The sequence below is a fragment of the Arachis hypogaea genome, chromosome 9 (genome assembly GCF_003086295.3).
Source record: "Arachis hypogaea cultivar Tifrunner chromosome 9, arahy.Tifrunner.gnm2.J5K5, whole genome shotgun sequence".
NCBI lineage: Eukaryota > Viridiplantae > Streptophyta > Magnoliopsida > Fabales > Fabaceae > Arachis > Arachis hypogaea.
The window spans coordinates 12247190-12265609 of record NC_092044.1 but is presented as its reverse complement, the minus strand read 5'-3'; the positions used below and the strand labels follow the sequence as shown (position 1 = coordinate 12265609).

Here is an 18420-nt window from a genome sequence, read left to right as displayed (position 1 = left end):
AGAACCTTTCCTTCTGACATTTCCAACTTGACCGAAAGCCATGAAAGAGTAACCGAAATAGTTTTCCTATGGTCAACCAAATCTGAACCATAGAGATGCAACTTGGTCCCCAAGAATCTCTTGTGACCGTGGATTTGTAGCAGTGAAGAACAGAGATCAACTTTTCCTTGAATGCCATTTTTGGATAGAATAGAGAGTAGGGAAGAAAGGATGAAGATCTGATGCATGCAAGACAAGATGGATTACCTTTCTTAAGCTTGATTTGGATTAGATTTTCTGTTTTAGCTTCTGTGCTTCAAGCTTAGATTTTCTCTTTCTTGCTTCTTTGGTTACTGACTTATGGAGGAAGATTTTCTTCTCTATCTCTTTCTTACTTTACTGAAGTCTTGATGTGACTTGATTGGAGAGGAGAGGAACGTTGCTTTGGTTTGAGCAAGATGGTGGGAAATTGAAAACAATTTCAAGCTTGGATCGGGTTCTTCTCTTTTTGGCCCGTGGTGCCTTGCTATGCTTCTTTGATGAATATGTTTGATATGAATGACTTGGGCTTGTCTTTAATCACACTTTTCATTCAGCCCATTAGCTTTGTTTTATTCATTCAACTTGGGCTGCCAAAATTGAATTATGGCCTGCAACATAACATAAATAATTAGCAATGTATACTTATTAATTTAACAACTCTAATTATTTATTTTGCCAAAAATAATGTTTGTCATCAATAATTAATTTAGTTAATTTCTTAACTCAACAATCTCCCCCTTGATGACAAACATGATTTAAGCAACAATTAAAAGGAAATGAGTTTGAGTAAGGTTTTAGAGACTCCCTTTGAATGATGTTGCTTGCTAATGTGTTGCTCCCCCTTTCCTTTTCAACAGTAGCTCCCCTTGAATCTATGCTTTTTTCTTTTTTTGTTCCTGTTTATATTAAGCTTAAAAGGAGCTATTCAAGATGTAACTTGACTAAGGGATTCTATATAACTTAGCAACACATATTTAGCCCAGTATTTCTTATCATGACAACAGCCAAAGCATGTTGTGAATCAAGAAAACAATATGCAAAAACAAAGTTAAGTTCTAATCCGAAACAAAGTTCAGAACAGAATTACTCCCCCTTTTGTCATCAAGGGCGGATAACATGTAAGATCAACAAAAACAGCACTATAAACCCTGCAAGAAAGGTTAGTGCACAGTCAAGATAACCAACTAAATAACCAAAAGTGCATCAGTGGTCATAGTTATTACAGTCATCCAAGACAAGAAAAGTAGAGCAAACAGTAGCAAAATAAACAGAGTTTATGGGACAAAAAATGATCAGCAGCAGCAGTTTTTATGAGACAAATCCTAGGCATCAGAACCATTCCCTTCCGAGGCAGCATCCTCTTCAACATCAGTGGCGATGTCTTCATCATTGTAAAGGTTATCAATGAAGGTCATGAGCACAGCCACCCTATCCCTTGATTTCTTCAGAAAGTTTTCATGCTTGCTAGCTAACTTCCTTTGTTCCTTGCTCATGGCAATCATGTGATTTGATTGAGATACAAATTCTTGAGCAACATCCTTGACCACATTCAGCAGAGTGGATTTCTTCCCAGTGGAAATGGAAGTACCTTCGGTGGAAGGAGCAGGAGAATCCTCAGGGACAAAGTCCTTATCTTCATCATCTAGGACGACTCTTTCAGATCTAGTAGGTCCTTTGTTCTGTTTCACTGAACCACCCCCCTTTAGGTATGAATGTCTATTTTCATATTTCTCATTGGTCAAGTCAACACCAAAATGCTCAAATATGCAAGTTAGAAACATGCCATAAGGAAGTGCTTTATCTTTTGTACTTCGAACAGAATCAAACATGTATCTAGCCATCAAGTATGCAAAAGAGATTTCTGTTTTTGTAATAAGGGCATATAAAACAAGTGTGTCAGTGTAAGAAACCCTTTGATATGAACCACTTTGAGGAATCAAAATGTGGTTGATAATGCGGTGTAATTGAGCACGTTCATATCCTAGAGCTTTGTGAGTGGGTGTGATGCCATCAATTAAAGAAACATGTTCACAAATGTGAGCCAATGCATCAAGATAAGAAATTCCAACACCTTCATCCCACTTAACCGAAGTGTAAGCACAAGGCCCAACATCAGTATACTTCAATGCATCACTGACAGTTTCATTATTTAAAAAGATGTCTCTGCCCTTAACATAAGAATGCACACTTCCTTCATGGTAAGTCATGTTCGCATAAAATTCTTTGACCAACTGGGGATATACAGGTTTTTTTATGTCAAAAAGGTGATTCCAGTCTAAAAATTCCAAGTTTTCAACAAAATGAAAACCTTTCTTTTTCAAATCAGGTAAATCAGCCAGAAAAGATGGACATAGAGTACGATACTTAATAACTCCCTCATAGAAATCGTGGTTCATGGCGGATTTGAAACGATGGGGGTTAAAGTCTGAGTGAGATGTCATATAGTGTGATTTGTGAGCAAAAGGATCAACGTCTGGTTCTCTAACAGATGAGAGAGGAACTCGAGCTTTACCTCTTTGAGAACGTGATGGAACAGACCTAGATTTTGGTTGTGTGGACTCAGGTGGAGGTTCTGGTGCCGCAGGTCGCTTTCCTTTGGATGAACTCGGTTTCGATGAACCTGGCTTGGATGGTGTGACTTTCGGTGGTGGCGTTGGCTTGGCAGAGGCAGGGAACCTTGAAGTGTTCTTGGTCCGAGCCATGGGGTCACAGCGAGGAGGAGAGGTAGGAGGAGAAGGAGATGGAGTGAAGGTTTTGTTTTGTGAGCGAGTGGAAGGTTTGGATGGAAGTTTATACAGCTTTTCACGAGGAGGTTTATGAGCAATGGTTTTCTTCCTCATTTTGTGGTTATGATTTAGGAAGAAAGAGAGTGTTAGGGGTAGTGGTGAGAACCGAAGGGATAGAGGAGGAGTTATGGAGGGAAGAGAGTTATGTTGGTAACCGTACCCAAAAGCAAATTTCCAAAACCATGCAACTGCATCACCATTTGACAAGACTTGAAAAGACATGACATCATAAAGGAAAAGATTTTACTTGATTTTTAAATTAAAACAGGAAATTAATTTTAAATTTTGAAAGGCAATCAGAATTAAATTGAAACACTTTTTGGACCAAAGTCAAAAATTAAGTTAGCCAAAAAGAAACTTTTCGGGCCATTAAACAAAAAATTTAAGAAAACTTAAACACACACTTAAACACAAGAATGTAACATTCATATTGGGCCCAGGTGTGGTTTGAACAAAAGAGACACATAGGACTACTCAGATCTGAAATGAGGTTGGCCCAGAATGATTTTTCACTAGCAATAAACCCAGAACACGCTGACTAGAAGGAAACATTCATCATCTGCTCAGAATTGTCTCATACCTGTTTATGAGACAAAAAGCTCCAGCAAGAACATCGTCACATTTCAAACAAGGAGTCATAACTCAAAATTCCTAGACAGGTCCTAAGCAAGCAGAATCTATCCTCAGCTAATGGTTTTGTAAAAATATCTGCTAATTGCTCCTCTGATTTAACAAATTGAATGCAAATATCCCCCTTTTGGACATGTTCTCTTATTGAGTGAAATTTCACTTCAATATGCTTAGTCCTAGAGTTCAAAACTGGATTTTTAGAAATATTGATGGCACTCATATTATCACACAATAAGGAAATATTTTCAGCATTTAACTTGTAATCAGCAAGTTGTGTTTTTAACCATAAAAGCTGAGAACAACAAGAAGAAGCAGCTATATACTCAGCCTTTACAGTGGATAAGGCCACTGTTGGTTGCTTCTTACTTGACCAAACATTTAAGGACTTTCCAAGGAAGCAACATAAACCAGAAGTGCTCCTTCTATCTACTCTGTCACCAGCAAAATCTGCATCACAATAACCAACTACAGAAAAATCATCAATCTTAGGATACCAAAGACCAAAGTTGGATGTGCCATGAATATATCTAATGATCCTTTTAACCGCAGAAAGATGTGACTCCTTAGGTTTGGATTGGAACCTAGAACACAATCCAACACTTTGCACAATATCGGGTCTAGAGGAAGTTAAGTACATAAGAGAACCAATCATTCCTCTATACCTAGTCTCATCAACATCTTTCTCAGTTTCTCCCTTATCTAATTTGGAATTAGGATGCATGGGAGTTCCCATGGGTTTGGCATTTTCCATACCAAATTTCTTAATTAATTCCTTGGCATACTTTTCTTGATGAATGAAAATACCGTTTTCAGTTTGTTTAATTTGTAGCCCAAGGAAAAAATTAAGTTTACCCATCATACTCATGTCAAATTCGCTTGTCATGAGCTTTCCAAATTCAGTACAAAGGGACTCATTTGCTTATCCAAAAATAATGTCATCAACATATATTTGGGCTAAAATAAAAGAATCATTAGAGTTCTTGATAAATAGAGTTGTATCAGTGGTGCCTCTTTGAAAACCATTTTTCAAAAGAAAAGTGCTAAGTCTCTCATACCAAGCTCTAGGAGCTTGTCTTAAACCATAGAGAGCTTTAGACAATTTAAAAACATGATTAAAATGCTCTTTATTTTCAAAACCAGGGGGCTGCTCCACATATACCTCTCTATCTATCACACCATTCAAAAATGCACATTTCACATCCATTTGGTATAGTTTAAAACCACAAAATGCAGCATAGGCTAAGAGAAGTCTTATGGCTTCCATTCGGGCAACAGGGGCAAAGAATTCCTCAAAGTCTATTCCTTCTTCTTGGTCATATCCTTGTGCCACTAGTCTTGCCTTGTTTCTTGCAATGCTACCATCTTCTCCTAACTTGTTCCGAAATATCCACTTGGTGCCGGTCACTTTCTTTCCACTTGGCCTTGGAACCAAAGTCCACACTTGGTTCTTTTCAAACTCAAGAAGCTCATCCTCCATAGCTTTAACCCAAGAGGGGTCATTTAGTGCTTCCTTGACGTTTTGAGGCTCTATTTGTGAAAGAAGGGCAATGTTTGAACCTTCATTTGCCTTTCTAGTGGAAGATCTAGTTTGCACTCCATGAGAGACCTCCCCAATTACAAATTCCTCAGGATAATTCTTCAAGAATCTCCATTCACGAGGTTTGGTGGACTTGGATGCGGATTCAGTCACCAAGGGATTCTGTGTGCTGCTGTCTGCAGAATTTCCTTCAGATTCATGAGACAAAATGGAATTGTCTCTTGATTTTTCAGCATTTGCTGTTTCTGGTTCAGCTTGTCCAGAGTTTTCTTTTTCATGATTTTGAGCTGTTTCATCCTCCATTTGAGCCTGATTTCCTGCATCACCATCTTCCAAAATGCTTTGCACCAAGTTAGTATCACAGAATGTAACATGTATGGACTCTTCAATAATTCTAGCATCTTGATGATAAACCCTATATGCTTTACTAGTTGTGGAATATCCTACAAATAAGCACTCATAAGCCTTTGGATAAAATTTTCTCAAATTTTCTTTGTTATTTAGAACAAAACATTTGCATCCAAAGATGTGCAAGTAATCTAAGTTTGGTGGGTAGCCTTTCCAAAGTTCATAAGGGGTTTTCTTCAAAAATTTCCTTATGATTGTTCTATTTAAAATGTGGCAAGCCGTGTTAACTGCTTCAGCCCAAAGGAATTTTGGAACATTACTCTCACAAAGCATAGCTCTTGTCATCTCTTGTATGCTTCTATTTCTTCTTTCCACAACACCATTTTGTTGTGGTGTCCTTGGACAAGAGAAGTTGTGAGATATTCCAAATTCCTCACAAAATGATTCAAACAAATTATTTTCAAATTCAGTTCCATGATCGTTTCTTATAGAAGAGATTTTCAAATCCTTTTCATTTTGAATTTTCTTGCAAAAAGGTTCAAAGGCCGAAAAGGCTTCATTTTTGTGTGCAAGAAATAGAACCCAACCAAACCTAGTATAGTCATCCACAATTACTAAACCATAATGTTTACCACCTAGGCTTTGAGTTCTTGTTGGACCAAATAAATCAATGTGTAGCAATTCAAGTGGTCTTTTAGTAGAGATGGCTTCCTTTGGTTTAAAAGAACTTTTTGTTTGTTTTCCCATTTGGCAAGCATCACAAGTGATGTCTTTGTCAAACTTTATCAAAGGAAGACCTCTTACTAATTCTTTCTTTACAAGTTTGTTTATTTGAAACATACTTGCATGGCCTAATCTCTTGTGCCATAACCACTTTTCAAACTCTTTAGAGTGGAGACAAGCTACATTTTGATTTTTGAGTTCATCAAGAGTAAGTCCATACATATTATTGAAACGCTTGGCAACAAACATCACTTCATTTGTCTTTTCATTTACAACACAGCATTCAAGCCTTTTGAAAACAACTAAATATCCTAAATCACACAACTGACTTATGCTCAAAAGATTGTGCTTTAAACCACAAACCAAAAGTACATCATTAATGAAAGTAGATTGCTCATTACCTACTTTTTCAACAGCAATGATTTTACCTTTACCATCATCTCCAAAGGTCACAAAACCTCCATCATACTTATTTAGTTTGATGAAGTAGGTTGACCTTCCAGTCATGTGCCTTGAACATCCACTATCCATGTACCACATGTCCTTTTTGTTCTTGGATGCTAGGCAAATCTGCATGAAGAGTTTCAAGTAGCCTTAGGTATCCAAACTAATTTGGATCCTTTGAAGTTAATCCATCTTGGTTGCCCAAGTGCATTGAAATCACAAACAACATTGTAAACTTTGTTTCCTACAACTCTCTTTTCAATGAAGCATTGTGCATATGAGTGACCAAATTTCTTGCAATTAACACAATGATTTTCTGATGTGTGCCGCTGAAATTGAGATGAATTATATTGCTTGAAATGATTAAATGGTTGGAATTTTCTGGTTTTTGGAGGAGAATCATTTCTTTTGACAAACTGATTTTTGTTATAATTATTCCTCTTTGCAAAAATGTTTTCACCAGAATTTTTTTGAATATTTTTACCTTTCAAAAATGAGGTTTTGTTATAAAATGGTGGTTTCTTGAAAGCATCCTCATTTTTTGAAATGTAACCAAAACCTGACCGGTTTGAACTCGGTATAGTTTTTTTTGAATGCTCAGTTTCACTTGTGTATACTTCATCAAAATTTTTTTTTAAATGTTGCAACATTTTCAACACCAACTTTGTTTGGTATAGTTTTGGTATTTGATGAAGAGGCCACAAACTTTATAGAGGAAATATTAGAAACTGCTTCTTCCTTGGCTATGTAGCCTAAACCAGATTTTTCAAACAATGGTTTTTGACTTGCAAGTAATTTGTCCAAGTTACTAGAACCTTGAGCAAATTTTGCTAAGTCACCATTCAGCCTTTTAATTTTGTCATTTAATCTTTCATTTTCAGCAATTAACTCATGTGAGGGATCCACAATGTGCTTTCCTTTTAATTTTTCAAGTTCAGATTTTAGAAATCTGTTTTCTTCAATGATGTCTAAAGCACATTCAGTTTCCTTCACTTTTTCTTTTAAAAACTCATTTCAGCTCTTAACACATCTCTTTCAGATCTGCATTCATTGTATTTATCAAGCAGTTTTGAGGTGTTTAAGGTAAGATCATCAATAATAGCATGCAAGTCCTCAATGGTCAAATCATAATAGTTTACCTCATCAAGATTGTTGTTTCCAGCCATGAAACAGTCCTTGTCATCTCCTTCAGATTCTTCTTCTTCATTTGAGTCATTCTCAAGATCCTCCCAAGCTGCCATGAGTACTCTCTTCCTTTCCTTCTTTCCTTTGTCCTCCTTTTTGAGCTTTGGGCAGTTTGACTTGAAGTGTCCAGTTTCCTTGCAATGATGACACGTCACCTTGCTCAAATCTATCTTTTGCTCCTTTGAACTTGAACCTTTGTATTTGCCCTTGCTTTTCATCATCCTTCTAAATTTCCTAGCAAAAAATAAAAGCTCGTCATCTGAAATACCATCACTAGACTCACTCTCTTTCGGTTCTATTTGTGACTTGAGGGCTATTCCCTTTTTCTTTGAGTCTGTGTTTGTGTGTGTGGCTTCATAGGCAAGGAGTTTTCCTCTCAACTCATTATAGGTTATGGGACTTATATTGTTACTCTCGGTTAGGACAGTGGCAGTGTTTTCCCACTCTTTTGTGAGGCTTCTAAGGAGTTTTCTCACCAAGATTTGTTCTGCATAGTTTGTACCCATAGCATCAAGGTTGTTAATTATGATTGAGAATCTCTCAAATGCTTCATCAATGCTTTCTCCATCCTTCATGCTAAACATCTCGTACTCTTTTCGCAGCATATCAATCCTCGTTTCTTTGACTTGTTTGGTGCCTTCATGTGTAACCTGGAGTTTTTCCCAGATTTCTTTGGCTGTCTTGCATCTAGACACCTTCCGGTACTCTTCAAAGCTGATAGCACAATGAAGAAGGTTGATAGCTTTAGCGTTCAGCTCTATCTTCTTCTTATCATCTTCATTCCATTCAGCTTCTTCTTTTGGAGTCACCACTCCATCAGCACTTGTTTTTGTTGGGATCTTTGAACCGCTCACAACGATCTTCCATAGGTTGTAGTCAATGGATTGGATGAAGATCCTTATCCTTTCTTTCCAGTGGGAATAGTTCTTCCCGTTGAAGAAAGGTGGTCGGTTGTTTGACTGACCTTCAGTGAGGGTGTAGGCAACTGTGGTTGTGCCTAAGTTGTTCGCCATTGGATCTTTGCTCCAAGCGGTTAAGCTTGATTCTTGAGACCTTTGCTCTTGATACCAATTGAAGGTTGTGGTAGGCTTAGAGAAGGGAGGTTGAATCTATGCCTTCCTTTTTAAGTTGCTGTTATGAACCTTTTTAAAAAGATTACAATTCTGATTCTGTTTGAACTTAGCAGCAGAAATTTATGAGACAATTTATTTTTGTCTCATGAATATCAGAAAACAGAACTTTGCAGAGAAGAGAAAAGAGAACACCAGCATATATCCTGGTTCGGTTGCCTTGTACTATGCAACCTACATCCAGTCTCCTCCACAACTGTGGAAGAATTTCACTATAGTTAACAGTATTACATACACCAATTTCACACTCAAGTTCTAACCTAACTTGACATTGGCTATGCTAACACCTAACTATTTACTCTTAGTGCTAACCCAACTAAGAAAGGGATACCAAACAGGTACAAGATACAAGACACTTAACCAACCTAAAGAAATCAGAAAATAACTCTAGGCTTTTCTCTCAAGTGTTTCACTCAGCCTTTTTCAACTCTTGGCTTTTTCTCAAGCTTTCTCACAATGCCTTTTATCTCAAGAAATTACAGAAAGATAAACATTGAAAAGAACATTACAAGCAGTGAAACATGAAGGAGATTGACTTCATCAACAACCTCTAAGCTATGTGAAAAACCAGCTTTGCAAACCTCTGAATTTGTTCTTCAGTATTGGCAGAATGCTTCTTTGATAGAGAGCATTGTCCAAGTAGAGGAACTTCACAGGGAATACTTCACAGAACTCAACTTCTCAAACTCTGGTTTTCTCTCCTTGCTTCAGAATGAACAGCAAGCTTCTTTTTATCTCCTTGCATGTTCCTTGGTTCTTCTTCCAAGGTCAACATCTTGAGCCTTGAGCTTCACCAACCCACCAGCTCACTTTTTCTTCTCAATCATCAAAGTAGAACCTTTCCTTCTGACGTTTCCAACTTGACCGAAAGCCATGAAAGAGTAACCGAAATAGTTTTCCTATGGTCAACCAAATCTGAACCATAGAGATGCAACTTGGTCCCCAAGAATCTCTTGTGACCGTGGATTTGTAGCAGTGAAGAACAGAGATCAACTTTTCCTTGAATGCCATTTTTGGATAGAATAGAGAGTAGGGAAGAAAGGATGAAGATCTGATGCATGCAAGACGAGATGGATTACCTTTCTTAAGCTTGATTTGGATTAGATTTTCTGCTTTAGCTTCTGTGCTTCAAGCTTAGATTTTCTCTTTCTTGCTTCTTTGGTTACTGACTTATGGAGGAAGCTTTTCTTCTCTTTCTCTTTCTTACTTTACTGAAGTCTTGATGTGACTTGATTGGAGAGGAGAGGAACGTTGCTTTGGTTGGAGCAAGATGGTGGGAAATTGAAAACAATTTCAAGCTTGGATCGGGTTCTTCTCTTTTTGGCCCGTGGTGCCTTGCTATGCTTCTTTGATGAATATGTTTGATATGAATGACTTGGGCTTGTCTTTAATCACACTTTTCATTCAGCCCATTAGCTTTGTTTTATTCATTCAACTTGGGCTGCCAAAATTGAATTATGGCCTGCAACATAACATAAATAATTAGCAATGTATACTTATTAATTTAACAACTCTAATTATTTATTTTGCCAAAAATAATGTTTGTCATCAATAATTAATTTAGTTAATTTCTTAACTCAACATATATATATACACTAAAATCAGCTATCAAAGTTTGTTACTAGTATAAAATACATGTTAAAATATAAATACACATTTAAAAATAAATTAAACTATACATGTATTTATATACAATTAAATTAATAGTTGATTTTAATAGTTAATTTTGGTGTATAAATAATATTTTTTTTTTGGTTAAATGATACGTTAATTTCTCCTTTTCATTGACTCTCTGTACTTTTTCTTTTATAAATTAATATTTGTCTATTGACGCTATTCTTCGTTCGAGGGAAGTCACCATATTTTTATTTTTATTTTTTTTATTCTCCAGCATTCTGTTCTAAACAAGTGATGATAATGCCATATATGTAGTTATTGTCGGGACAATTTCTTAACTCTACCATTGATGTGAATTTCTTACAGTACAGGCATTTCACTGTTTTGAACTTCGAACCGCCACTTTCTGCAGAAGTTCTAGTCACAGGTTTGTGGCATCATTGCTTCAAATGTCATTCTCTAATTGCATACTTAAGTTAATCCTAAGCAGCATATATATGTCAATGTCATTTCCCCAACATAAGTAAACATCACATTGGAGATAAGACTAAATTTTCAGATATCAAGAAAATGAATAAGTAGAAGCTTTATTCAGGTCTCACGAGAACGATGCTGCTATTCATTATATATGTCATTTCTCTAACAAGAAAATGAAGTAGAAGCATTATTCATTACTCTCCGCCAAACATTTTCAGGTTTCAATGCTGCTTTTTTCAGCTACCTGGCAGGAAAACTGGGACAAATGGAAGATCCGCATTATGGTTCTCTGGAGCCTCACATTGCAAACCATCCTCATCTTTCTTGGAAGCAAGAGAAAGCGCAGCAGAAACATCTTGCTCCGATTCATACTTTGGATATCCTACATGTATGCAGATTGGCTTGCAACAATCTCACTCGGCGTCATTTCAAGCAAAGTAACAGAACAGAACGGTGATTCTGTTGCGCCAAAGCAAGTCGTTATGGCTCTCTGGGCCCCACTTCTTCTCCTTCACCTTGGCGGCCCGGACACCATAACGGCTTATTCAATGGAAGACAATCAGCTGTGGCCAAGGAAATTGATAACCTTTGGTTTTCAAGTCATGGTTGCCATTTATATCCTTATCAGAGCATGGACGCCGAACACCGACTTGAATGTTTTGGCAATACCAATATTAATCGCTGGTATTGTCAAAATTGGGGAGAGAATTTGGGGTTTAAGATCAGCAAGCAACCAACGTTTCAAGGAATCGTTGTTTCCGGAGCCGGATCCAGGGCCTAATTATGCGAGATACATGGAGTCCTACATGGCTGCATCTCGAGAAGGTTTCTCTGTTAACGTAGAAAGCCTAATTGAATCTCCCTATGTCGGTGATCAAACTCATGCTGCCGCAGAAGGGAACATTATTCCGTTACCGGAAACCGACACTTTCGGTGGAGCTCAAGTTGTGACCACTGCTGACAAGTTCTTGAAGACTTTCAAGCGACTTTTCGCTGATCTCATTCTCACCGTCCACGACGTGTTGGAAAGCAGACTGTCTTTACAGAATGCGAAAAGCGAGCAAGTTTTCGAAGTGATGGAGGTTGAGCTTGGTTTCATGTATGATCTGTTCTACACAAAGGCGAAACTGGTTTATTCCTCTATTGGTGTTTTTTTCCGCTTCTTAACGCTATCGTGCTTCGTGCAGTTTCAGTGTGCTGTGTGCGTTCTATGTCATGGAGAAGAGTCCGTATCCGAAAGCCGAATTGATCATCACGTATGTGTTGCTGTATGGATCTGTCTTCCTAGAATTGTATTCAATATTTTCTTTATTGTTCTCAGATTGGACAAAACTATTGCTGAGTAAGCACAAGAACAGAGTGGCTTCTCTTTTGATTTCGGCCGTTTCGAAACTCCAATTCGGAGAAAACAAGAAGTGGTCAGGGCGAATTGGCCAGTTTAACCTCATAAGCTTTTGCTTGAAAGCTAAGAGGGAAAGATGCGGCGTCCTTTACAAGATTTCAAGACATAAATTTTGCCTCAAGTGTAGAAATGCTTTCAAAAATGGTGTGGCCAAGTGTTGTGTTGCTCAAATGATTCAAGGTGTTTATCAAGACTTTCAGAAATTCATGCATGACGATTTTGAGATTGTAGATGATGACCTCAAGAATATCATCTTTCAGCACTTGAGAACAAAAATCGAACTCGTCGCGAAAGAGATTAAGGATGAGATGAAGGTGGCAAACGAGATAAAGAAATTTTGCAACCACAGAGGCGGCCAAGTGCTTCAAACTTTAGATGATGATGATGTAAGGTGGAGTGTTGAGAAAGAATTTGACAAGAGCGTTCTTCTTTGGCACATAGCAACTGAATTATGCTACATTTCAGACACCGGTGATTTAACCGGGAAACCGAATTACAAAAAAGCAAGCAAATTATTATCAGATTATATGCTGCATCTTTTGGTTATGAGTCCGTTCATGCTGCCGAATGGAATTGGGGAGATCAGGTTCCAAGACACGTGCGCGGAGGCGATTGAATTTTTCAAGGAGAGAAGATCCATACAGAACATGAACAAAGCTTGCAAGAAGCTACTCAAGATTTGCAAGGAGAGTAAGAAGGTTCCTCCTTCACAGGTAAAAGGAGATAAAAGCAAGTCAGTGTTTTTCGAAGGGTGTATGCTGGCAACACTAATCAGAGAGTTGAAGGAAAAGAAAGATTGGAGGGAAAACCAGATGTGGAAGGTAATTAGTGAAGTGTGGGTTGAAATGCTGGCTTATGCTGCTTGCCACTGTAATGGGATTCATCATGCTCAGCAGCTAAGGCGTGGTGGAGAGCTTCTTACACATGTTTGGCTTCTTATGGCACATCTTGGTATGACGGATCAGTTTCAAATCTCTGAGGGGCATGGAAGGAAAAAGTTGGTACGCAAGTGAATGAAGTTTAAGGGAAAGATCGAGTAACAAAACTGCTATCAACATTAGAAATCAACAATCAAATTAGCTGTAGTTGATTACTGATTTTTTATGTACACCTATAGTTGATCTAGTAATTCAAGCAATAATCGTTGACATTATAATGTTCATAAGAACATATGTACTCAAATTATGTTCTTTAAATTTAAGTTAAATCTACGTTGTGCTCTCTCAAGATCAATTGATATTAGGTTTAATTTTGAGGTTATGTAAGAGTTGAGTTAAATTTATAAATAGATCTCTACTTTAAAATTTTGAAGCCCTTCCCCTTAACAAAAGTTTATAATTAGTCTTTATCCTTAGAAAAATAGAATATAATTTTAATGCATTATTATTTAATTATGATGTAAGGTAACATTAATAAAAATAACTATTATTTATATTGACGATGTGAATAGTCATCTAAAAAAATAAATATGATTGACACTTTATATTGTTAGTATATAAAAATTAAATTCTAAAAAAATATTAAAAAAAGATAATATTCTCAAGTATATATTTGTAGAAAAATAATTACAAACGTGTATCATTAATTATTACAAAAAATGCTATACAGCCAATAACATTTATGATTTTGGCCAATATTTAACCAATTTTAAGTTCTAAATACTAAATTTTAAATTTAACAGTATAATAGAAAAATTATAAGAAATTAATTTTTAATTAGCCAACATTAATCAATTTTTTTCAATTCTAAAAATTTTCTTATTTTTTAAAATATTTAGGATTTAAAACTTATATTTTAGGGTTTATGATTTAGGATATAAAATTTAAGATAAAAAAATAATTTTAAAAAAAGTTGACTGATATTATCTAAAAAAAATTAGCTCCTTAATATTATTTATAGTATAAAAATAAAATATTAATTAAAAATATTCGCTAATATTAATAAAATATTAGTACCTAATTTTTCTCAATTATTATTACGACAGCCTAATGATTATTTGATATTGTACTTAAATATGTGAGTGATCCTAAATTAGATTTGATTTTTTTTATGATATCTTTTAAGAATTATTTTTCGCATAAAAATGTTTTTTTTATACAAGTTTTTATAAATCATTTTTTTAACATATTTTGTGTCGTTATTGCACGTTATTTTTTTCTTCTTCTTCTTTTTCTTCTTTATTATTTTTCTTTTTCGTTATCATTGTCATCAACACCACCTCTTCTTCTTCTTCCTATTCCTCATTTTTTTTTCATTAGAATTTCTTCTCTTCTTTTTATTGTTTTGAATTCAATCAAGTGACTGAGGTGTAGCTTAATTCAGAAGAAAAAAATGTAGCATTAGTTGAAATATTTTTCTGTATTTACAGCAATGTTGGGTGTAACACGAAAATATTTGGGTGTTTTTAAGAATTTTGGATGTATTTTCATTCTAATAAGTTCTGATAATTCAAAACCCTTCATTTTCCTCCTCTTCATCTTGTGCTTCTTCTTTTTTTTTTCTTCATCATCACCATCTTCTTCTTTTTTTTTATTCATCTTTTTCTTTTTGTTTTATCTTCTCAAGTTTCTTTTTGTTTTACTCTCTTAACAAGAATAAAAATAAAAAAAATCAAACAAAGAAGAAGAAGAAACACATAATGCTGTAAAATTATTTGGAAGATGATGAACTTATATTCATTTAACTAAAAGAAAGAAAGAAATAAGAAAAAAAAAGAAAAAAATGCAACATTAGAGAAAACATTTTTCTGTATTTGCAGCAAATTTGGGTGTAACACGAACATATTTGGGTATAACACGAAGATATTTGAATGTAATACAAAGATATTTGGGTGTATTTTTATTTTGATAAATTCTACATAATTCAAAACTCTTCCTCTTTCTCTTTCTCCTCATCATCTTCTGCTGCTTCTTCTTTTTCATCGTCTTATTTCGTTTTCTTATAATTCTTGGAAGAAAAAAACAAACAAAGAAAAAAATACACAATGTTGCAAAATCAATAAAAACAAGAGGAGGGAAAAATGCAGTAACAACAACAGTAATAAAAAAAGACGATGAAGATGAAACACGTGAAGAAAAATGAGGAGAAACGCAAAGAAAAAGAAGAAGAATAAGAAGAAGAAGAAAGATGAAGAAGAGGAACGCGAAACGCATTATGAAAACTGTTGAGTAGCGCATGTTAATACGCTCTTATAGGTGAGAGTGTTTTTTGTTAGGCTTTGTCCAACTTGTATCACTTATAAGTCAAAAAGGCTTATATGTATAGCATAACTGATATTTTAATCAGTTAAAATTCATCTGTCATGAATTTGAATTCTATTTAAATAATTTTGCTAGTAAATTAGTTGTTGTACATATTAGCCAAAATTTTAACCTTTTTTATTTGTTGACATAAACGAGTAAATTAACTACTTAATATTTTTAATTTCATGTAAGCTAGCTGCTAAAGCATGAGAATGATTTATGTATATACGTATTCATTCTATTAATTAAATTAGTAAAAAATCAATTTAGTTCTGTTGATCATTTTGATTGATTAGATTGATAAAGAGGTCGAGTCAAAAAGAAGAAAGTCTACATCAAGAGTGTTGTTTTCTTTAAAACTATCGAAAGTTAAAGTCAACAGATCGACATATCGAAATCGAAAACAAACCGTGCGAAAGTGGCAGTTTTTTGGGTCTCATTTTTTTGTGGTTGTTTAGAAATGACATTTGGCAGTATAAGATTAATCGAATTAATCTACAAATAAGTAAGACTTAAAAGAAACAAAGATTAAAATTTAGTTTCAGAAAATACTTTCGAACACTCATATTTCCAATGACTTTCTGAGTCTGTCAAAAACTTTTTTTTTTATAGGATTTCTTCCATATCTTTATTTTTTATTTAAATTCTCTATAATATTTCTTTTCAACAAGTTATTTCTCTTTTACAATGTACTCTTTTCCTTTTAAATTTCAGATTAATCATTTTAATTTTAAAGTATTTTAATTTCGTCGAAGTTTACAGTTTATTTTTTTTATTCTCAAGTTCTTACTTTTCTGCCTTTTTTTTTTTAATTCAAGCATTTAAATTTCAGTTTTTCTTTTTTTTTAGTCTTGTTCAAAAATGAGATTTTTAATGCACATTTGAAATTCGATACTCACAAAAATAAATAGATTTCGCTTTTAGATAGTAAATATCAAATCAACCAATAATTTACTAAAAATTTGTATAACAAATTCATAATTATTTAATACAAAAACCAAATAGATATTATAAAAAAATTAAAACACAAAATAAAGTCTTATTTTCTAAAATATTATGCCTACCTCTTCACTAGGTACTAGAATATAATAGAATTTAAAATTCCCATTAGCAGCAGATAAGCTCGTTGACTTCGCAAATTTTACTGTTTTAATGATCAGGAGGATCGGAGCCTGTGTCAAGCTCTTTTATCTATTACTAATTGATTTAAGAATTTAATGAATTTGTGTTTTAAGAATATATTTTAAAAATATAATAATAAAAATTTTAATATTTTTTATGTATTTAATATATTAAAAATATAAAAAAATAATTTTTACAAAAAATGTATAATATGTTTAATTTATATTTTTAGGATACAAATTAGTAAAAAAAATTATTTAAGAGAAACTTGTAGGAATCAATAATTTTTATTATTTTTTATTATTATTTGATCATTATAAATATTAAATATTAAAATAATAATAAATAATTGAGAATTAGTAGTTAGTAGATGAATATTTTAACAGATTAGTTAATAATATTTTTATAAATAACTTAATTCTTGTCTCATGTAAAATAATAATTTTAATATATATTTATTATTTTTTTAATTTATCTCTAATTTTTTTGTTATTAAATTATTTTTAATAAATAAATTTTATTAGTTTATATATATGAATTTTAAAAAATATGAATATAAATATAAATTATTATTAATTAATTATTGACTAAAAAATAATATTTGTTAATGATGTAGTATTATTCTGAATTTAATTTAGATGGACAATATTGAATCATGTGAGACCATTTAAAATTTCCCCCTGAAGACCTCGAACTCTACCAAGTCTACATTTTCTTCTTATTTTATTAGTTATTTTTTAAAATTTCCCCCGAGAACCTCGAACTCTATCAAGTCTACCTTTTTCCCCCTATTTTATTCTTTATTTTAATTTACCCCCGAAGACCTCGAAGCCTACGTTTTCTTCTTATTTTATTAGTTATTTTAAACTTTAACTAATATATAGTTATATACTATGAAGATACGTATCAAGTTCAAGGTTATAACTGAATTTTTTCTATGAAGAACATTCAAAGTTTAAATTTTTAATATATTTATTATCAATTTATTACAATAAAACTTTTAAAAATATCTATTAATAATAATAATCTTAACATATATTTTTAGAATACATATTAACTAAAGTTTTTATTTTATTATTTTAATTTTATTAAACCAAGTCTACTTTAAAGTTTAAATACATAAATTCTGTGCAGCTCATTAATTACTGGCTGTATAGCTCAACAACCTTATCAAAGGAAACCATCTCAATTAATGGACAAACATTGATCACATGTACCCTGAATAATTTAGAGGACATCGACAGCAAATCAAAAGATTAAGGTAAAGGCAGATACGTTACTCATAATTAGGACTGGAAGTGAGTCAAACCAGTTTATGAAACAGTTTGAGTTTGACTAATTAATAGTTCGATAAGCTAAGCTCATGAACTGGTGAGCTAAGTTTGAGCTTGAAATTGAACTTATAAATTAAATGAGGCAAGCTTGAACTTGGATAAGCTCAGCTCATTAGCTTATGAGTTGACTCGATTATATATATAATTATTAATACACATATTTTATATGCATCTAGTCTATATTTTTAATATTATATATATACATATGAAATAGTAATATATAATTATATATATTAATGATCTTAATTATTTAAAATTTTATATTTATTTATTACATATAATTTTGATGTAAGATATAAATAAAAAAAATTATATTTATTGATAGATAAACAATAATTATTCTTTTCAAATATTTTTTAAAATATATAAGTTATAATTTATTGATATAAAATTATAGATTATGTATTTATATTTCTATTATT

The 18420-nt window shown here is 33.4% G+C and overlaps 1 protein-coding gene across 1 annotated transcript; it reads left to right on the top strand.

Annotated features, from left to right (window-relative positions):
• Nucleotides 1–10745: 10745 nt before the first annotated feature.
• LOC112708887 (uncharacterized) lies at nucleotides 10746–13604 on the top strand. The gene is made up of 3 exons (XM_025760812.2): nucleotides 10746–10848; nucleotides 11117–11997; nucleotides 12086–13604. The coding sequence occupies exons 2-3, from the start codon at nucleotides 11123–11125 to the stop codon at nucleotides 13311–13313; spliced, it is 2103 nt and encodes a 700-aa protein (XP_025616597.2). The 5' UTR covers nucleotides 10746–10848; nucleotides 11117–11122; the 3' UTR covers nucleotides 13314–13604.
• Nucleotides 13605–18420: the final 4816 nt, after the last annotated feature.